This window comes from Trachinotus anak, unplaced genomic scaffold (assembly GCF_046630095.1).
Source record: "Trachinotus anak isolate AG129_WGS33_773 ecotype Australia unplaced genomic scaffold, CSIRO_AGI_Tana_v1 ptg000013l, whole genome shotgun sequence".
Lineage (NCBI taxonomy): Eukaryota > Metazoa > Chordata > Actinopteri > Carangiformes > Carangidae > Trachinotus > Trachinotus anak.
The window spans coordinates 18,491,296-18,513,110 of record NW_027273864.1 but is presented as its reverse complement, the minus strand read 5'-3'; the positions used below and the strand labels follow the sequence as shown (position 1 = coordinate 18,513,110).

General features: G+C 39.5%; 4 protein-coding genes across 6 annotated transcripts; 3 read left to right on the top strand and 1 right to left on the bottom strand.

The window, feature by feature from the left end:
• The first annotated feature begins 42 nt into the window (after positions 1-42).
• On the top strand, positions 43-1,217 carry tcta (T cell leukemia translocation altered). Its single transcript, XM_071494326.1, has 3 exons — positions 43-389; positions 475-526; positions 876-1,217. The coding sequence occupies exons 1-3, from the start codon at positions 179-181 to the stop codon at positions 916-918; spliced, it is 306 nt and encodes a 101-aa protein (XP_071350427.1). The 5' UTR covers positions 43-178; the 3' UTR covers positions 919-1,217.
• A 1,225-nt stretch (positions 1,218-2,442) lies between these two features.
• glyctk (glycerate kinase) lies at positions 2,443-6,693 on the bottom strand. 2 transcript variants are annotated; one of them, XM_071494314.1, is made up of 5 exons: positions 6,555-6,693; positions 4,435-4,821; positions 4,185-4,336; positions 3,928-4,103; positions 2,443-3,844 (listed from the first exon to the last, which is right to left on the bottom strand). In XM_071494314.1, the coding sequence occupies exons 2-5, from the start codon at positions 4,788-4,790 to the stop codon at positions 2,954-2,956; spliced, it is 1,575 nt and encodes a 524-aa protein (XP_071350415.1). In that variant the 5' UTR covers positions 4,791-4,821; positions 6,555-6,693; the 3' UTR covers positions 2,443-2,953. The 2 variants fall into 2 exon arrangements, with proteins under 2 accessions (XP_071350415.1, XP_071350414.1); XM_071494313.1 differs by lacking the exon at positions 6,555-6,693 and adding an exon at positions 5,471-5,609.
• A 152-nt stretch (positions 6,694-6,845) lies between these two features.
• On the top strand, positions 6,846-11,351 carry wdr82 (WD repeat domain 82). Its single transcript, XM_071494324.1, has 9 exons — positions 6,846-7,288; positions 8,479-8,576; positions 9,235-9,301; positions 9,416-9,515; positions 9,637-9,753; positions 9,837-9,992; positions 10,330-10,399; positions 10,675-10,817; positions 11,118-11,351. The coding sequence occupies exons 1-9, from the start codon at positions 7,128-7,130 to the stop codon at positions 11,145-11,147; spliced, it is 942 nt and encodes a 313-aa protein (XP_071350425.1). The 5' UTR covers positions 6,846-7,127; the 3' UTR covers positions 11,148-11,351.
• An 842-nt stretch (positions 11,352-12,193) lies between these two features.
• Positions 12,194-20,413, top strand: twf2 (twinfilin-2). 2 transcript variants are annotated; one of them, XM_071494321.1, is made up of 9 exons: positions 12,315-12,546; positions 16,075-16,253; positions 17,381-17,476; positions 17,578-17,682; positions 17,824-17,838; positions 18,073-18,198; positions 18,316-18,466; positions 18,978-19,099; positions 19,666-19,975. In XM_071494321.1, exons 1-9 carry the CDS (start codon positions 12,450-12,452, stop codon positions 19,831-19,833), a joined length of 1,059 nt encoding a protein of 352 aa, XP_071350422.1. In that variant the 5' UTR covers positions 12,315-12,449; the 3' UTR covers positions 19,834-19,975. The 2 variants fall into 2 exon arrangements, with proteins under 2 accessions (XP_071350423.1, XP_071350422.1); XM_071494322.1 differs by lacking the exon at positions 17,824-17,838 and having other exon boundaries at positions 12,194-12,546; positions 19,666-20,413.
• Positions 20,414-21,815: the final 1,402 nt, after the last annotated feature.

Sequence of the window (21,815 nt, the reverse complement as noted above, 5' to 3'; positions counted from 1 at the left end):
GGAGCTACGTAATTACGTCATTTCCGATTCCCCAACCCTCTCCAGTCGTAAACATCGTAACGGTAGAGATGGCGACCGGGATATCCAAAGCTACATAGCCAAAGCGATGTTTTTGAAATTGTTCAACGGGCACAAAGTTCACCCCGTTGGTTTCACATTAGCTGGATAACTGGACAATATGGAGGAACCGTGGGACTTTGAGTTTTTATCCCGCATCGCTGACAGCTGCTTGTCGTTTCTCTCCGAGTTTGTAGACGACTGGCTCGCCAATGATATGAGGGTCTCCATATTCAAGATCTTACTAAGCTGGTTAATTTTTAGTCTTATCGCAATTCACTTTGCATGGAAAGTCTACGGGAATACAGTGAACGATATGTATTACAGACAAGGTGAGCTTTCTTCGTCTTTATCCGTCTTGCTTGCGTAACTTGTGCTAGCTACGTTAGCTTCATTTCTGTCTGTGTTGATGCTCAGGGACTGGACAGAACGGAGGCACACCTGACACAGCACCTCACCTGAGTGGATGGTAGGTGTCCAAGCATCATGTGGCCTCCCCTCCTCACACTCTCTCTGATATCTCACTGCTTCAGTTTGGTTGGGTCAGTATTACTGCAGGTAGCCAGGTGTGAGATCTTTCTCCTGTGTTTATCCAGTCCCCATAACATTGTAAAGTGATGCTGCCTTTAGTTTGAAAGTTGGATGGAGACAGTGTAATTATCTTCTCTCAACTGAAGCCTATTATTATTCTGTCACTGATGATGGAGGGGTAGAAATGTGTATCACTCTTACAGATGATATCTTAGTTAATAACATTACTTTTTGTAATTTTTTTTGGTTATTGTTTTGCTGACAGTAACATTATGTTATTCTTGCAGGGAAAGCAAAGCAGGAGATACTCTGAAGACTCATCGAGATTAACAGGACAATGGGCTCGGACTTTGAACTTTTGGGCCTTATCCAAGTGAGACCTGGACAGTTAACATCTCCCAGAGACACTGACTGCACCCAAGTTTTCTGAAAAGCATCATCTTCAGTGCATTCAAGATGTATGCACCCTCTGGCAATCGCCTGGAGAAACTTTACAAGCATACCAGCAGTGTCTTACTGATATCCCCTAAATTGACCATATAGTGCTGTAACATATTTATTTTGGTTTGTCAGCTTTGGTCATTGAGCATTACTTTATTCTGCATAAAACCTTTTGGCTTCATGGTCAACTTTTTTCATTTCTTTCAAGAGGCTTCAGTACAAATATGAAAAATATTGATGGGTTTGAATTGGGTGGATTTGAATGGTGTATGGAAGGAAAAAATATTCTCAAAGTCAGAACACACCAGCTGATGTGGACAGGTTTTTTAATGGTAAGGCTGAATTGCATCCGCAGTAGGAAGTGTATAATGACAGCAAGTGCTGTGCACATGTCTAGTTGTGAATAGTTATGATTCCTTATGGTGGACAGGATCATTTTTTATCACTGCTATTTCAGAAATAATCCATATGGTTTGAAGATTTTTCTGGTACAATTTTAACAACCGCTGTTTCTCATAACATGTTGTTGTTAGCTTGCATGCACTTCATGGGAATCAGAATACCTGTGTTGAGGTATCACCGCTTTTGACTTTTTCATGTGTCATTCATCTTTTAACATTAACTCACAGCAAACACCTGTGTCAAAGTGAAAACATATCTCTGCAGATTGATTAAAAATAAGTACAAATATAAAATGATTAATTACACATGCACATTCATCCCATTTATAACATCCAAAGTGCACAGTGGAATAGAAATCACTTGTGTCTAATAAGTGTGACAGATGATTTAATGATTTTCACCTGGATGCAACACAAGCTGTTGCTTAATTGCCTAGAAGAACCTACTCAAGGTCTGGACTATATCACAATTCACCAGAAACCCACCACCCCTACCATGAAGCATGGCAGCATGTTGTGGGGGTGCTTCTCTGCTCTCTTGGTGGCTTGTGAGGATAAAGAGTAATGAATGCAGAAATATAATTAGAAGCTGCTGCAGTCGCCAAGAAAACTGTTACTTGTGAGAAGATTTATTTCTCAGTCAGACAGTGACCTGTCCAGTCCCCAAGTTACTCAAATGTGAGCACTTATGCTGGGAGTAAAATGCAATGTCCAGGTGGCAAAGCTGATACAGACCTATCCATTCTGGGTAGACCCAAGGCTATAAATGTTGGCAAATGTGTATGTACATACATACAAGTTTGTTTAACTTTGACATTAGTTTTTTTATGTTAATCTGTGAAAAAGCATAGTTACATCCACTTGGATTTAATGGGCAGTAAAAACATGAAAATGTCAGGGGTGTAATAGTGTGTGCCTCCTTTGAGCCATCCTACAGTCAACTATTATAACAAATATGTTGTTATATTGTTTTAACAGCAGCAACAAGACTAGTACAAGACAATATAGTGCATTGTGTATTTACAGAAATTTTTAATGATGTACATAGTCGTTGTCAAATAAACTATTACATAAAATAATCAGCATATTTTAGGTACCTTGCTGTACCTGAAGCAAAGCTGACTTAAGCAAGTCCTGTGCAAACAGCATGAGTGATATTACATTTGTGCAATGTACTTGAAAATACTGATGACGTTGATTCCTCTAATTTCTAGACCGACCTGTGTTGTAAAACAATTTGCTGTGATTAAAAAAAGATTTGCATTAAGTCCAGTTTTTTTTTTTTACCTCAAAAATCATTAATGCTGATAACAAAAATTGACTAAAAAAAAAATATAATACCCCAATCTTGTTCTTTGTCATTGGTAGAATTTCATATAGGAATACCAATCCTGCTTTCATGTAGGTCTACACAGAATTTTACTTACATGGGCCAAAAATGTATGTAGCGTTGAAAAACCCCATATCTAAATGCCAAGTCAGAAACAGTACTTTTTAATCCAGATTCAGATCCAGATTTGGAATTATCTTATGTTAATAGGAATTGCTGGAATAAGTAGCATGTGCACATCCATCACATTGGTGCAAGTTAGGCCAGGTACAAGTAAATGTTTCCCAGCAGAAAGATGTGAAAAAAATGTGTAAGAATCATTGTTGGTAAGGAAATTGTTGATGTCCAGTCCCTGTGCTGTTGCTTCTTCATACAAACCTCCATCAGTAATGGCCCCTGCTGCCTCAGTGGGTCCGTCCTGACCATCAGTTCCACCACTCAGGAAGACAGGACCATTAGGTGGGAGCTGCAGGCCTCTCAGCTCCAATCCAACTCGCAAAGCCAGCTCCTGGTTTCGACCACCTCGACCCTTTCCTGTCAACTCCACAGTGGGCTCACCTCCAGCTAACAGACATGTGGCACCCCATCCTTCTGTACGCCCTTCACCCAAGACCTGCATGGTACGGCACAGGTCCCAGCTCTCCACACCTACTTCAGGCCCTAGCCTCAGCACCTCAGCGGCAATCTCAGGAGGAGGTTCCTCTCGAGAGCACGCAAAGCGGGCCAGGAGGCCATAAAGTCTGGAGACCGACCTCACATCACCACACACTCCTGGTGACATAACAACAGGGCGGAAACCTAGCTCTCGGGCACGGCGACCTGCGCACTTGAGGGCAACGCTGTTGGAGCCAATAACAACATTGAAAACATTTTCTGCTTTATCTGTTTCATCCTTATTCTTCTTCCACCGGGGACTTGGTCTCCCAAGGACATCCTTTACTGAAGCTGGTAGAGAGTTCAACAGCTTGTACTGCTCAAGGACTGACAAAACTTCCTCAGGCCACACTTCAGTCCGGACTGTGGGGCCACTGGCTATCAAGTCCAGAGGATCTCCAATCACATCGGACAGTATCAGCGCAACCACCTGTGAAATGGTCAGAGGGGTGATATTTTCACAGCACAATGACTTCTTAACAAACAGCTGTTTAAAAAATAAAAGTATGTTACCTGTGCAGGGTGAGCATAATGTGCAAGCCCTCCACCCTTTAAGAAAGAAAGGGCACGACGCACAGTGTTCAGCTCTTGAATAGTGGCACCAGCAGCTGCAAGTCTGCGAGTAACATCCAGTTTCTCTTGCAATGAGATTGGTGGGATGGGTGCAGGTAATAGTGCAGAGCCTCCACCTAGAAAGAGTTGAACCACCTTTTGTTATATTTACATTTTAATTTTGTAAAGAATTAAAATTATGAGAAGTAATGTGTTACCTGAAATCAGTACAAGTAACAAATCTTTCTCTGTCAGTTCACTGGCTAACTGCTTGATTCCTTCGGCTGCCTTCTGGGCATCAGAGTCAGGCAAGTTGTGTTTAGCTCCCTCCATTACTTTGATGCGACTGTTTTCTTTCAACAACAGGTGGCTGTGATGGAAGTGAGAAATTTATATTAAATTTTATATTTATTGTCTTGTTTTCTGTGTCACACCTTAAGTTGTCCACTTCTTAGGGTTTTTGCTTACTCTTTCCCATGCTGCTGTAATATCTGCTGAATCCCATGTGGCACACTTATGACTCCTTTCACCAAGTGATCCCCCATTATCCTCTCTGCCTCAGAAGCCATACCCAGTACAGCTTTTCCAAAGCCCACCATGTGCAGGTTGTGTTTGAGTGTGTATTTTTGACCACTGATAATGACTGAGTCCTCCTTGCGCTCTATACTCTGCCGGACCACAGTGTCTGGCTGCACAGCCTCCACTGCAGCTGCAAACACCTCGCGTGCCCGTGAGTCCATTGACATTTTGCAAAACGTAGGTTTCCTTCTGCCCACGAGTGCCAGAAAAGGCTGAGGCCGGAACAAGGAAAGAACACGTGCCATGGAAAGCTCACGGGGTCTGAGCAGAAACTGCCTAAGGAATGAAAAATCAAATCACAGCATATAAAGACAGTTCACATTATTTTAAAAACACCACACATATAGAATATGACTTGAAAGGAAATATTACAATTACAGCATATCATTGCATACATATATATACACTATACATATATAGTGTTAGCATTTATGTTGTGTCAGAGGTCACCATGCAGTCCAGCATGATGTAGTGAGTACTGCTGAAAAAATTAATTATATCAAGGTGTGGTACTTATACAACTACACCTGCTAGCAAGCTGCACTGAAAAGAGAGGCATGTCTGAAGAGTAAAATGCAAATAGTAAAGAAAACATTTAATAGCCCATGAGAGGAATACAGCCCCAAAACAAATGTATTTGACCACAAGTAATCTGTACTTAAATAGTGATATCATACTTTAACTTAATCACAACTTCAGGATTATACTAGTGTGTGGTGCTGTTGTTTACCTACTCTACCCTCATAAATGAATATTTTCTTCATGCATTAATTTTACATTTAAAGGCTAAAAATGAAGTGTGCAAACCTTTACCTAGTGGTTTTGTGTTTATATCAACTAAAATATTGCTAAGGTAATTGCCATAAGTCAGTTAACACATTTCCCAAAAAAACTGTGCCTTCTGAAGATTTGTGCAGCTGCCTACCTGTGAAAGTTTTAAATGGGATATAAAGCCTGTGGATTCCAGTGGAAGCCTGTTATGTGTGCTTCAGCGGAGCAGTCAGTGTAGCAAAAATCTGACCAGACACTGACTGTAGTTGTGTACCCTGTGTGTAATGATTGACTTGAATGGACCACGGGACATATCAGAGCACGGGCCACCCAGCCGTGCACTGCTTCTTTCGTTGTACCTACATTTTGTTTGCCACAGACTGGGTGACTACAAAAAAGACGGTTCAGTAATACCATAAGTTAGGTTAGTGCTGGTATAAGATCGACCACAGTGATGAAATTCATGTGCACAGAATCCAACAGACTTTGGACCCATTCATGTTGTGACATAGTTCAAAGGGTCCACAACCTAAATTCAGTGTTTAAACTAACCTAAAGCTGGTTTAAACTTATTAATGTGCACACTGAATGCAGGTCTTATGTCAGGTCTGACTGTCTTTGGGGTTTGGAGCATTGATTGGTCAAAACACCAAGCATATCTCAACTTCTGGGAAATTGGAGCAGATTTTTCCTTTTTTCTGAACTAAATGATAAATGCATTAATCACAGATATTATATCACTGGAATATTTGATCAGTCGATAATGCAAATTGTCCATAGTTGCAGCCCTGCGTATCACTACGGATGTCAATTATTATAACTCTCCTATTCATCCAATACACCCATGGGCATGAGAGAAACTCGACTTTTCCGGGAACAAAACATCAGGCGTTTTAAATTAAGATCAGGCGGAAATTTACACGGACCCTTGGCAAAACAGCTGTGAATAATAATGTACACGTTTGTCCAACTTTTTTGAGTTTAATAGCCATTTATGTGGCGAACTAATGGCTTGTTGAGGAGTATTTCTACAGGTCACAACGTTTGCTAAAGCTTAACTCTATATTAGAAATAATGAGGACTCTATTTTAAGCTCACTCGAACCTGAACTTCCAGCCTGTATTTGTACGTTAGCTCACTGTCGATCCCTTCAGTATCCAAGCAAATGCTCGCCCTCCTGATATCCGACAAAAACACACACACAGGCTGCTGACAGGACAGTCAAACCGGGTCCATACCTCAGACCTCCCTCTCAGCGAGGAAACAACTCCTGCTGTTATTTTGTTTTGCACTCCTCCCGCGGTCATGTTGCTGTCTGGAGTAAGACCTGGAAGCTGGCAGAAAGTAGAGCAGGCGGAACAACACGAAATGCTAAATGTGTCGGAAAGAGCCGGAGCAGAGGGGCGCTGGGAGGGAATAGGGAGCTAACTCCGGTCCGGGAATTTTTTTTTTTTTTTCCTAAACCTGCAAAACGAAACAGGACTTGTATATCTAATTAACTGCATTAGCTACACTTTTTTTGTAGCTAGATGCAACTATCGCGATACTATCCATCATATCGCGTTGTTTCTGTCCAATGCGCGTATCAGGTGCGCGTCACCGACGTGTCGAAGGCGGTGCTTTTCCCTCCCGTAGATGAGAAGTAACACAGGCGGGCTATCGCTGCCGTTTTTGAATTATACTTATTCTAAAATAACTTTTAGCACCGCTGCAGTTCATATATCTATACGAAATACCATAACTGATATCAGTAGGGCCGATTTAAAGGGTAAAACGAGGGCCTGCTTCCCCTCAGAGACAGACAGGCCATCATGAAGCTGACGGACAATGTGCTGCGGAGCTTTAGGGTTGCTAAGGTGTTTCGAGAAAACTCAGACAAAATTAACTGCTTCGACTTCAGTTCAAACGGAGAAACGATTATTTCCAGCAGCGACGATGATTCTTTGGTCTTGTACGACTGCCAAGAGGGAAAGTAAGTGCGGTTTCTGTCCGTTTTTGCTGTGTTGTTTTTGACGATAGCTACCTGCGGTGCTAACTAGCGAGGCCTGCTGCACTGCGATAATACTCAGCAGCGATTGTATTAAATGTGAAATTCCCATATGTGCATGCAGTTTGAGAACAAGTGCAGCTTTAATCCTGTCAGTTTATAGTGTTTCAGCTTATGCACTAGTAAGTAACATGCTATGTGTTCATCATATTATCAGAAATAGACCTAGATCTTTTAAAATGTCTTTACAATTAAATAGACTAACGTTATTAACTATTAGGTATGTATGAGTTGTTTAAAAACAAAAACTATATTTGTGAAATTGGACTGCTAGTAGTATGAAAGTAAATACCCTATCATTTGCAATATATTAGTAATTTTGATAAAAAGGCTAAGATAACAAATAGTGCTGAATAGAGCTGCTGTCATTAATTGATTAGTTGATCGACATTTTCCTGAGTTTCAGTCATTTGCTGGTTTAAGGTTTTTAAATGTGATAGTTTGCTGCTTTTCATTGTCAAATGTGATTGTAAACTGAAGATTTTGGGATTTTGAATTGTTGATCAAATGAAATTAGTAATTTAAATACATCATTTCGGCCTTTTGAAAATTATAGCAGGCAACCAATCTGCAGATCAGCTGGTATTGAAAATCGTTATTGATTACGATCCAAGTGCTGAAATAATGAGTCGCTAACAATGTCGAGATTTTCGTAACTGATTAATCGTGTAACTTGTTTATTTTAAAGCAATAATGTAAAGCATTACTGGTTCCAGCTTCACAAGTGTGACCAAGTGTCACTTATTTATTTTGGATGGAAAAAAAGACTGACAGATAATTTTCACTCTTTTCTGACATTTTATAGATTAAACAGTTAATCCGTGAATAAGGAGAGGTAACTAATAGTGGACATAATGCAGCCCTGCAGTAATCTGCTAGTATTTATGTGATTCATCGGCTAGAAAATGTCACAACACAGTTCTCAGTACATGAAGACGTTAAACAAAGAAGAAGCAAGTAACTTGAGGCTGTAACTTGAATCTGTGTGGCATTTTTTTCCTAAATGTCAAGTAATATTTACAGAAAGTCAATGACATTATTTGTCAGAACAGATTAACATTTTTGGTGATTTAAATGCTCTTTTGCTCTCTCTTATTCGCTTTGATTTATGGCAGACCCAAGAGGACTCTTTACAGTAAAAAGTATGGAGTGGATCTGATCAGGTACACACATGCTGCAAATACTGTGGTCTACAGTTCCAACAAAATCGATGGTATGTTGATGCATGAATACTTGGTATTGGTATTTTTTTGTGTGGTAATGTAGCATGAATGAATTTCAGTTTGTGCCCAAGGTGATGTTGTTTGTATATTGAAGATTGAAGAATTCATCAATCAATTGTTTTACCTGTAATGATATTATATGTGTGAATAAATAAATAATAGAAAGTCACTAGAGGCATTGATAGTGGCAAAATGTGGAGGTATCAATTGTGTATTTTGTATATATTCAGACAGTTGAAACACTTCACTGTAATGCTTTATTAGATTAATCAAAATTTCTAAAATTATGCTATCTTGATGTATCAAGTCTATCAGCATTGTGATATGTTTTACTGGTTGAACTGAGGAGACACTAATGTGTAAAGGACACCATTCCCCTGTGGAAAGCTGCTGGATCACAGAGGGCACACTACTCACTTTGGTCTGAGGTAGTTGTTTGTACAGTTTGAGGGTCTGTTATTCTGCCCCATACAGGAGCTAACTGTACAAGTGACTGCCTTGCCCACGGTTGAGTCTACTCATCAGACCTGCTCGTAATCGTATTCATGTTTTTAATGCCAGTTTGGTTCTGGCCTCGGCTTGTTATGTCTAATGTATGTCATGGCAGTTTTCTTCCTCACTCTAACAGTGTTGCTCCTTTTTCCAAAGATACTATCCGGTACCTGTCCCTTCATGACAACAAATATATCCGCTACTTTCCTGGGCATAACAAAAGGTGAGGACTGGATTTATATTGGCCTGTCTTTCTCTGTTTTGTCCCTTAGTTTGGTTTACTGTATCAAGTTGGGAGGTGATGTCCTCATGTTTTTTCCTTGTTTTTTATGATCAGAGTGACGTCTCTCTCCATGTCTCCTGTGGACGACACATTTATTTCTGGCTCATTAGATAAAACTATCCGACTGTGGGATCTCCGGTCACCTAACTGCCAGGTAAGGGTCTTTTCTTGTAATTTGGTGAACTTCCACTGGTGCTGCTCTGATATGTAATATGAAATTGTAAAAGAGGGATATAGTTGATACTGACCATGTCTTGTCATTTGTCACTTTATAGGGTCTGATGCACCTGCAGGGGAAGCCAGTGTGCTCCTTTGATCCAGAGGGTCTCATTTTTGCTGCGGGAATTAATTCAGAGATGGTTAAACTCTATGACCTGCGGTCATTTGACAAGGCAAGTGTTTGTTTATCTAAAATTTTAAACACATAGCTCCAATTTAATGGAAGCAATATAGTCATCATCATTCTTGTCAACAGGGTCCCTTTGCAACATTCAAGCTCCAGTATGATCGGACATGCGAGTGGACAGGGCTGAAGTTTAGCAACGATGGAAAACTAATTCTTCTTTCCACTAATGGCGGTGCTCTTCGCATCTTAGATGCTTTTAAGGGCGCTGTACTACATTCCTTTGGGGTAAGAAACATCTCATCTTCATTCACAATATATGGAAGTATCAATTACTTGAAACTAAAACATAAATACAGATACACACCTAAATCACACCAGTCACTTTGGACATTGTGACACTGAAAATTACAGATGTATGGAAAACCATCACCCAGTCAATTAACGCCTGTTCAATGACTAAATTCAACAAATTAAAAGAGTGAAGCTATTTGTTTGGGTCTTATTCATGTTTTTAAAAGTGATGAGGATCTGAAAAGTTCTGCATATACACTAGTGTTCACTGGTGCATCACTATTTTACACAAAATAATTGCTCATGGATGCTGCTGTTCATTTACCCACAGGGCTACAACAACAGTAAAGGTGTAACACTGGAGGCATCATTCACTCCTGACTCTCAGTTCGTTATGATTGGTAAGTTAAGACGGCCATTTCTCTCTTGTTGTCTCAGTGTAAAATACAAAAATAGATTCCTAAATGTAAAAGATGCTGCATAGCAAATATTGTGCATATTAAGACAAAATTTTATACTTAGTGGTATATCAGGAAGCCAGCAATCTATGAAATGTCTCGCTAATGTCATTCTTCGGACAAATAAAGGCATTGCTTAAAGGAATGCTGGACTTAGCATTCATATAACAATGCTGGTCCTGTTTTCATCCATTGTTTTTACTGTCCATATATCTCAGGCTCTGAGGACGGAAAGATCCATGTGTGGAATGCAGAGAGCGGTATGAAGGTGGCTTTATTAGATGGGAAGCACACAGGACCAATTACCTGCCTGCAGTTCAACCCCAAGTTCATGACCTTTGCAAGTGCCTGCTCCAACATGGTGAGTGGGTGCAGCAGTGAGGACTAATGGGGTTGAGTTCTTAAAGATTGCTTTTCAAATTTTGTTAGGCAGATGAATATGTTGGCCATGTGTCGTTTGCAATGTGATGTAACTTTACTGTGCAGTTCATGGACTTAAGTTTCTTCTTTTCCTTTGCATCACTACATTGTTTTGTCATCGTTGCTCTCCCGTCTAGCCTAAAACTGTACACAGGCTGCGTCTGAGCGACTTTAAAGGTCATAACATGACATGATTAGTCTTGTGTGTGACTTAAATTTTAAATGTTCTCTGATCTTTCAGGCATTCTGGCTGCCAACCATTGATGACTGATGATGGAAAAGGGAATGCCCAGCTTCTGTTGAAGGCCAAATTTGAAGTGACCAGCAGGGGTCAGCACAACCAGCTCTATGTGAACACAAGGACGTGGCAAATTTAAACAGTCAAATTGTAAATAAGTAGTTTTCAGAAATAGATTTCTTCTCTATTGTCTTTTTTATATTTCTATTTAACAATAAATCATTTCTTTGTACGTTTTGTTGACTATACTGTGTTTAGTGTGTCTGTGCTTATTGTTGTCTTCACCACAGAATGAAGTGGTCATTGGTATTGGATGAGAAAGCCAGTTCAGATTGGCCCACACACCACAATGACATAGTGAATTTTATTTATATATCGTATTTGTTATATTCATGTATTTTTAGTGTTTTTGAAAGAAAAATATTTCAAGCTGACAATATTTTAGTAGGGTTTTGTTTTTGTTTGTTTTGGGGTTTTTTGAGATGAGGTTATTTTAGTTGCCAGTGTAATATTCATAGTCAGGTTTATTCTCACTACACATAATGTGTGGGGTAAACTGAGATGTAAGATTTACAGAGTTGACTAAAATGGATAAACTTTCCATGGCACCATGCTCTGTTTGATCTAATTTGGCTCCATACTAAACACAATGAAATTTGCTGATTTTGTTTAGTTTTTTTTTTTTTTTAAATAATTGATTTGTAATTCAGAAACAGCAGAATATTGCTGTTTTTCTCAAACAGTACATGGTAAAATCCAAATCGGAACAAGTGTAAAATCCACTGAATTTTGTCACTGATGAAACAGTTCAGTGAGTTGCATTAAGATCTAACAGGTGACCTCTCAATAAGGCTTGTTCCGGGCCAATGCATCAGACTTGAGTTGGTCTTGGCTCAGAAGTTGTTAACTCGGTTTGCTGGGTCACACTCCTCTGTTGGTCCTGGTGTGCGGTGGGGGTTTCACAGACAAGTACCCAGGACTGGACAGTCAGTCAGAGCTAAATTTGGGACAGAGGTGATCAGGTTCCCTCTCTGTGTGCACATGATACTGTCCTAGTTACTTGAGCGATGTCCCTTCTCACACTGTCACACTCTCTCATCGTGTCGAGACACACTCAGCAATCCTCTTCTTCAGCAGTCAGAACAGTACTTAGTCACATCATTTGAGGTAAAGGACGTTTTTACCACAGGCTCTCTTGGTTGGACTTCACTGCCTCTTGACTGGACTGAATATTTGGGCCTGGTGCTGTGGAGCTCCAGTCAAGCCTGTTTCTTCTTCTGTCTCTCAACACCCCTGCTACAGCACCTGGCAGGAGGAAGAGACTCCTGACCCGCCATGTTTCTCGCACTAGTGGTGACGCCAGAGCTGAGAGACTTCCTGGCCAGAGCAAGAGGTGGAGCAGTGCGCCTGATCAAGGTGCGCATCCAAGACGGTGAGTGACCCAGCAGTGTAAAGATGGGTATTAGCGGGCCCTGAGGAGGGTTGGAGGTAAAACATAAATCAGTCATGATGTTAGTTTTGTGTATTGCAGTCTAATCTATAGCATTGCACAGTAGATGGATTGCTTTAAAACTGAGCTCCAGAGATTATTACATTACAAAATAGCAAATCACTTGTATTATTTATAGAAGTATCTATCCTATAAAAAGTAGTTCCCAATGTTTCTGGGTTGTGACCCCTTACATTACAACCATGTAATGTCAGAAAGCAGTCCAAAACCCAGTTTGCAATGAAAATAAAACAGAAAAACAAAGTCCTCACAAACAAGAAGCTGAAAGGACATAAATGATGGATCTATTATCAAGAAAGTTGCGGATTTTCTTTCTTTTTTTAGTCATTGCAACTTTAATGAAATGATAGTTTAAATGACTATAATTAGACTATTAAATGTCTATTATCACATTGTTGTTAATAGTTAAACCAATGAAATGAAGAAATGAAAAGAAAAAACCGTTTGTAAACCACTGCTCTGTAATATAATCTGTATAATCTACTTTAGCTAAAACCTGACTGTAAAACTTGTGGTGTGGCTCAGAAAGTTTCCAAAGCAGTCGTCCTGCCGCTTTATCGCGACCTGATACTATAGGCCAGTGGTTCCCAGCCTGGGGGTCAGGTCTCTCACAAGGGGCCATGAGTTGATTGTTGGGTCAGGAAATAATAAAGAGCAAAACTCAGCTACTACTAAACTTCAGCCTCTAAAACTCACATGAAACGATCTGAGATCCAAAAATCACTGGCATTACATTCGAGTTACAGAGCTAAGCATTGTTGGTGATCTTTGAAAACCTTAGACAATTCTTTAACAACACTTACCGCTGTTCTAAAAGATTGTTCTAACAATCTGGATGAAAAAATTCAAATGGTAGCCAAAGATTATACATTGCCTTGTTTGTTTTGTATGAAGCACACACAAAAAGAAACAAAGACATAATTTTGTATGGAAAAAAATGATAATACAATGTAACATAAGTATAGACACCATATATCTGAGTGTAAGATTTTTGAAATTTTGTTTCATGCAATAAACAAGCAATTGAGCAATTTCCAGCTACCATCTTTGTCTGGATGAAGAAACAACTTGAGAAACAAGTCAAAAATATGTTGTGTCATGCTGCAAACAGAAACACTTTTCATCCACGTGGTTAGAAGAGTCTTTAGAATTTTTGGGAAAACTTTTAGAAATGTTGTTAAAGTACCTCCTGGGTTCTTCAAAGATTTGTGGGTATTTATTTCATCAGAAAAACAGAAGCTTAGCTCTGTGACTCCAATGCATAATACATGAGAGGCACAAACTGGGCCTGTCTTCAGTTGAACCACTCAAGAGACACACAGCTTGTATCGACAGGTTACGTTAAGTAGAAGATAGCTAAGTATTAAATGACCATAAGCCAAAAAACAGGTTGGTAAACCAGTGCCACAGACTACGTGGCTAACGTCTAGGAAGAGAAGATTGCAGCAGCTGTTGTTTGGCTGTGTGAAAACAGGCGTTCAGTGTGTCAGCTGAGCAGTTTATTTAAAAAATGGTCAGTGAGGCAATAGATTGCTAGGTGGCTGGTTGTGGATGTGGGCCGATATGTTCATGAGGTGTTTACATCTTGTTCTGGCACCTGACCCCTGCCACGCCGTCATATGATTCATGACATGCATTCTGGGACTTTTCGCCGCTATCTTTGTGGACTGTGCCGATTATGTAAAACATTTGATCTTGATGTCTACAGAGAGGAGCATGGCGACAGAGTGAGACTATCTCACAGCAAAAGACTGTCAGCTCTGTTTCACTTCCTGACTGAAGCTCTTTGATCTCTCTGAGGCGTCACTTGACTATTCTGAGCGACGTGTGACTTGACATGGTTGCACGCTGCTGCCCAGTGACACTCATGTTTGTTCCAGTGTCAAAAGAGAAACAAGATCATTCCAGTCGATTTCATCACCACTGGCGCGGGATGCAACTCGGTTTCCTATCAACTGTCCCCTGATTGTTGGTATCTAATGATTTTACGCCTCTGTTTTCAACTTTAAGGGAAAACAAAGATAGCAAGCAACACCTGAAGTGAGTAGTTTACATACAGTTTAAAAGTGACATAGACCTATAAAGATAGGGACTAAGAGAGAATGGCTGATGGAAAGTATGTGTGGCCAGAGGAGGAATGTGTTGCAGCTCAGAATAGCAACATGCCCCAAGAGACAGTCAGGAAATCCCCCTGCACCCCACAAGGACATCAGACTTTGGGTTTATACATATGTTTTGTGCACTTAATTAAGCCAAGTTATTAAGGTTTTGATTACGTCAACTCCTTTGAGAGAGTTAACCAAGTCCTGTCAAGTCAGTCAGAAATGAACCCCGTAACATTTTTAACTCAGTGGTGGGTCTTTGCTTTCTTTCAGCAGAGCACACCGAGAGACAGCGGGGCCCTCAGTGCAGGTTCTGAGTCTGACTTCAGCAATGAGACCGTGATGTTGGTTGAACATGAAGCTGAGATAATTAATCGCTTAGGTGACTGACAGAAAATTCATCTACAATTATTCTGATAATTAAGCAAAAACGACAGGTCTTTTCTTTTTGATAATATTATAAACAGACTGTCTTTAGGATTGCGGGTCTTGGATGGATGAAGCAAGACATTTGAAGAGGTCACTTTAGGCTTCAGGAGACTGTGAGAAGCACTGGTATTTTATAGATCAAGTTTATTGTCGAAAAATTAACTTAAGCGCTCTCTTGTGGAATTTATGTAATAGAGACACTGTTCCTAATTTGGCATTTCTATATGGCAATTACTTACCTAGTACTTGCTACTACTACTATCTTATCTAAAATAAGCTAAGATATCAGACTGGCATCTGAATATGCTGTACTTACAAATAATAATAGGTATATTAAAATGTAAAGACATGATAGATCTTAAAATGACTCTAAATTGCCAGCAGGTATGAATGTGAGTGGTTGTTTATCTCTCTCTTGTCTATAACCTGGAGACCTGTCCAGGGTGTTACCTCTTGCCCAATGTCAACTCAGACTGGCCCAGTAGGATTTTTAAAAGGATATGCAATAAAGCTAATGGATGGATGGATAGATCTTAAAATGTTACAGCTCACATAAAAAGAAACACTACCTGAAAGTGTCCATGTGTTTTATTTTGTTTTGTTATTTTTAATCAGTATAATTAAACAGGAAAATTTAAGAAGCAAAAGGTCAGAACCAATGTAAAAAAAAAAAAAATAAAAAATCATTGTATTTCAGTTAAAGGACAGAATTTATAAAAGTTGTAGTTGTAGTAAAGACCTAGAACATTTTGACAGAATGCATCTGCTTCTTGTTATTAAATTGTAATAATAATAATACTGCTGCATGTAAACCATTACTGCCTGTGACTGTAGACTGTAGTGTCATCTGATTCCTACTGTATGTGCTCCATATGTGAAGGGGGCTAAGGTATGTGACAAGTAGTGGTCTGATTTTCAGAGCAGCTGGTGCTAGGGGCCTACAGAGAGCCGGTAAAGAGCTGGGACCAGGATTATGATCACTTCCTGCTTCCTCTCCTGGATGACCAGGAGCCCTGCTATGTCCTGTACCGCCTTGACTCCCAGAATGCACTGGGCTACGAGTGGATCTTCATATCATGGTCCCCTGACCAGTCTCCAGTAAGACATACCACGTATCTTTCATACACATACACATATTGCTTTTGATAGATGGTTACCTCAAATGTACACATTATAAGTAATTTACTGTTGTATTTCCATAAAGCTGGGGTGGTCAGTCAAAACTGAAGCAGCAAAGGACACAACATCCTGACTTGTAGATCCTAGTCCCATTATTTATTTATTTCAATTTTTAATTTATTTTCCTGAATAGCCAAAAAGTCACTTTAATAATGTCATTTTAGTTCTCAGACCATCATCAGGTAAAACTAATACTAACAGCATCAGTATCATACGGATGTTAACATAGTTGAAGAAAACCACCATTCTGACAGATTCTGATTATACATTATACACAGTATTACATTATAATATGCTTTATAATAATTACATATCATACAATTATAATAATTATAATAGAATAGAAAATATATTATAGAAAATTAAAAGAACATAGTGTTAGAGTGTAAGAAGTACAAAATTTAAAAAATCATATTAAGTGGAAAATCACAGCTAAATTAAAAACATATGTGCTCAGACTTTAATAAACCAGTTACATCCAAGTGCATAGTAATCACATTAGACAAAGAGCCATAACTTCATAATGGCATCATAATGTGTCTAATGGTTAGAGGTTAAACAGCTATAAGGACTATACCCATGATCACATAAGAGGAAATCTTACATAAGAAGGGTAACTCAGTCCTAGCTTGTGCCGTGCTCCAAAAATGCAGGATCCTACATTTCCCATAATGCAACTTGATAGTGTCAGTCATTACCACCTTCCTGCCTTGTACTGTAAACACCCACGTCCTTCAAACTCCATATCTCTGGTTTGTAACAGAGACTCTCTGTCAAATTTGTGCTCTCTAAAGACACCATCAGTTTTGAAAGTTCCCATCAGAGCCACAGAAGACATTAGAGAACTATAATAAGTAAACTGACCTTGTGTGAAACTGGTGGAGTGCCCCATGAAAATAATTATTGTTTTTAGCTTGATCATACCTAAGTAAGCATATTTGTTCAGATTTTAATAAACTCGAAGTTTTGTAGGATTTATTTTCTTTCTTGAAAATCTTGTGTTTACAAAAGTTCAAACACATACATTTTTCCTCTGATGGCTGCAGGTGAAACAAAAGATGTTGTACGCTGCCACCCGTGCCACAGTGAAGAAAGAGTTTGGTGGTGGCTATGTGAAGTATGAGATGTTTGGCACAGCTGAGGTCAGAACCATCAAAATTCAGTATAATTTACTAGGACGGATTGTCTATTTTTGCTCTGATGACACATTTTGAAGGCCCTCTTGTTTTGCTTGCAACATTAGGAGGACGTCTGCTTGCTGGGCTACCAGCATCATGTGTCATCCTGCTCTGGTCCTGCCCCGCTCACATTAGCTGAGCAGGAGCTCCAGAGGATCAAAATCACAGAGGTGAGAGGTCAACACACCCACAGCTGTGTTGTCATCATTGCACATAGCTTTGTATGTGAGCTGAATCTTTTTTTTTTGCTTCTGTCTTAAATATGCTTCCTCTATTTGAAATGTAACTTTTTATTATGATTGCTTTTTCAGGGCCGGGTTAAACAGGTATGTTGTAACATGATACATATGTGAATATCTAATATGACTTCAGATTTGATGTTAATAGGGAAAGAAAAAGAAAGAACCTTCATCTACTGAGTATAATAAAAATGCGTCACATTTTTGCACTACAGTGTAGAAATATAAAGCTGTATTATCCCAGTTAACACTTTCAGGATCATCCTTTAAAGGCTTAAAGTAACAGTTGAAATCTGTGTATTTGCTTGCTGCCCCCTGCAGGTGAAGACAGAGATCAGCGTGGAGAGTAAGCACCAGACACTTCAGGGCCTCGCTTTCCCTCTGCAGGAGACAGCCAAGAGAGCCCTCCAGCTACTTGCCCGAAAACAAATCAACTACATACAACTGGTGAGCCTAAGGGCTTGACATAAAAAACAACAGAGGCATTGTTCCATCAAGAGCAGTCTGGTGTCAGGACTGTTGATGAACTAGATTTCCACTGTGCATTTATTCATTGTGTTTCAGAGGTTGGATGTAGAGAAGGAGATAATCGAGCTGGTCCACTCCAACCCGACAGAAACCCGAGATTTGCCCCGCAGAGTTCCCAAAGACACTCCCAGATACCACTTCTTCCTTTACAAACACTCCCACGAAGGAGACTACCTGGAATCTGTTGGTATGAACGTCCGTACACCTGGACTGCACACATGAGAGACAGTGATGAGGAGTATTATTATATCCCCTTTCAACTACATCAGTAGTTCCCAACTGTTTCAGCTATTTGGCTAGAGACCCCATAAAATTAAGCAGTAGTGACCTGTGACCTGTGTGTGATTTGTCGTGTCAGAAAATGGCCTTACTGTGAACAGGAGCTGTGCGCAGTTCAACCAAATATTGGTTTTCCATATCTCATGGTTTCATTTGAAGAATTTGTATAGCCCTAAAGAGGAGAATGTATCCAGTACTTCACTAGAAAGAAAAAAACCAAAATTCAGAGACAAGCCAGAAAAAAAAATCAACATAATTTTAAATAACAGAAATATTATTCTATTTTTGTACTGCTTGGATCATCTTTCGATCTCTTAGGGGGGTTTTGTCCCCAGGTTTTGAACCTCTGATTTACATCAGAAATATAAATATTTGCTTATAATTTTAGAAACCTCCCTCTCTTTCTGCTCTGTCTACAGTGTTCATATACTCCATGCCAGGGTACAGCTGTAGCATCAAGGAACGAATGCTATATTCCAGCTGCAAGAGTCGATTACTGGAGGAAGTGGAGAAAGATTACAACTTGGAAATTGCTAAAAAGGTAATGGATGGAGAGAGGGATAGAAAATTGTTTTGTACAGGGTTATAGCTCCCACTGAGGACACTGAGGTTATGTGTTCTCCGCATTTGTTTTCTAGGAAATTGGGATTTTTTTTTTTTTTTTTTTTTTTTTTTGTAGCAACCTTCAATTAAAACCTTACATGTAGTGGGTAATTTAGAGGCCGATTCTGGTATTTCAGACAAAGTATATTTAAACTAATTTTAGACTTACAAAACAAATAAATAAAGGATAATAACTGTTTCTCCACCAGAATTGTATTCTTAGCAGTGTGAAGATGCCGTGAAACAGCATCCAGATGTTCATGTTGACAACTGATAGTTAATAAATGAAGTGTGAAAAATCGAAATAACTGAAAACATATGAGGATGCATTCAGGGGACTTACATTGGGGGAATTCACACAGTCTTAACAAGACTAATAAATAAGTTATCTATGTTCACTGGTTTCTAATGGATTTCATGGCATAGCCTAGATTGTGCGAAAAACATTTGTGACACCAACATGCTTACTTTCATTCTTTTTTTCTTTTTTGCATCTGTGTACAGTTGGAGATTGACGATGGAGATGAACTAACAGAGGAGTTTCTGTATGATGAGGTCCATCCCAAGCAGCATGCCCACAAACAGGCCTTTGCTAAGCCCCGTGGCCCAGCAGGAAAAAGGGGACACAAGCGCCTCATTAAGGGGACAGGAGAGACGGTGCAGAACAGCTAGAGGCAAATAAATGTTATCCTATAGTTGTGCCTGCAGTTCCAGCCCCATTTTCCCCAGACCCACTAACACCTTGTCAGGCCCAGACAAGTGAGCACAATAATGGATTTCCTCTGCTGTTTGTTACTATAACAAATGTGTTTTTAATGGGAATGTGCTAAAAAAAAAAAAAAAAAAACATCTGTCTGTCTTTGTGTTTCTGTTTCCGTTTCTTAGTTGACAATGGTCCTGAAACAATGACAAACAAATTGTAATAAACAAGTATCTAAGAAAACATGACAAGTATTACAACAACAACAACAAAATCATTCATGTTTATTGATGACTTTTTCCATTTGGAAAACAGTCATCAATAAAAGAAATGCAGACGGATGGCCTTGTTATTATGATGCTTGTCTGTCTGGATCTTCCACAGTCATTAAAAATAGATCAGCAGTTTACAATGTAATAGACTTGTACTGAATTGTGAATGCAGATGCTTCTGGCCTCATGTCTGGCCTCCAATACACGTTTTGTATCAAAAATGTTTGTAAGAAAAATACAAAATCAAAGGAAATCTAAATAAAGACTTGTTTATACTGTGGTATTAGTCCTTCTCAGTACAGATTTGTGTCTTTTTATCCAGCATGCAACGTTTAATGCATGGAAATACTCCCTGTTACATAACTATAAATATTATACATGGTCACGATATATTTAATGTTGTTGGTGGCCTGTGGCGTTGTGATAAACATAGGATAGTTTAATCTCTGATCTCTGTTTGGTTTTAAATTAGACCAACAAAGGTACATTCAGGCATCTACTCTAGTCACCCTCTTGTCCCGACAGTGAAGTGCAGGGAGGTTGCAGTGTTTGAAAGACTGCACTGTGTTGATTTAACTCTATGAAAATCAATTCAGCTGCAGTTCTGTTCTGTGCATACAGAGCAGAGTATGGTCAAAATCTGCAAACATGGCTGCGTCATCAAACCACAAATTCAGATCCTTGGTTACAAGATTGATTTCCATAACTGATATCTGCACTTCTGATGCAGTGTCACTGGATCACCAAAGTCAGGAGGATTCCTTCCCTTAGGACCATTAATTTCTGTACCAAATTTAATACCAATCCATCCAATAGCTGTTGAGTTATAGCGACCGACAAGCTGACTGGCCATTATTGTTATCACCTAGAGTCGTGCTGCTAGCGTGGCTAAAAACTACGGTTACATCTAAAACATTGTGCCCTGCATCCAATTATTCACAAATATACATGCCCCTAACCTTAAAAGACATCACTTCACTCATTTGCAAAAGGATGACTATTTCACATATTTTGTCAATTAAATCAACTAACCAGTTAGCTGAAATTCTGTAATAAAGCAATTCTTTCTAGGCCTGTCCACTGTGATCAAAGCCCTGCTCATGAATAAAGTTTTCTTTCTAACACACAATGAATGAATTTATGTTGCTGATTCCAGGCAGTCAGAGTTTTTCTCCGAACCTTAAGGAAAAGCCCGTTTTCTTTCTCCATGTTGGAAGAGCACAGCAGTTATTCATTGTGTCCCAAACATCACTCCACTCACTGATTCTGAGTAAGTTCTGAGAATGCAGCGTGTTCACACAGGAAGAGTTAAATATATTCAGGATATCAGCCCGCAGATATGTGATGCAGTGTGGTGTTGATCTGGGGAGTGTGGTGCTGACAAGACGCCGCTGTCCTGCAACCCAGTGCATAATGGAAATGAAGGAGTTAGTCATGCCTGGAAATTATTACATTTCTCCACAGATGTGATGAGATGATTTCAGAAAATAAAAGGTCAAATATTAAATCTTTCTGAGAATATCCTATTTAATGGGCAGCAGTGCTCCACAGTTGCAGTTAGATTGATATTTGCTGGCAGTGTCACAGTCTGCTTCCTTGTTCCCCTTGGCCCTAAGTCTCCGGCTCTTGCTCACTTCCCTTCATCTCCATGTTCTCCCTTTCAGACCAGCCATTTTTTCACC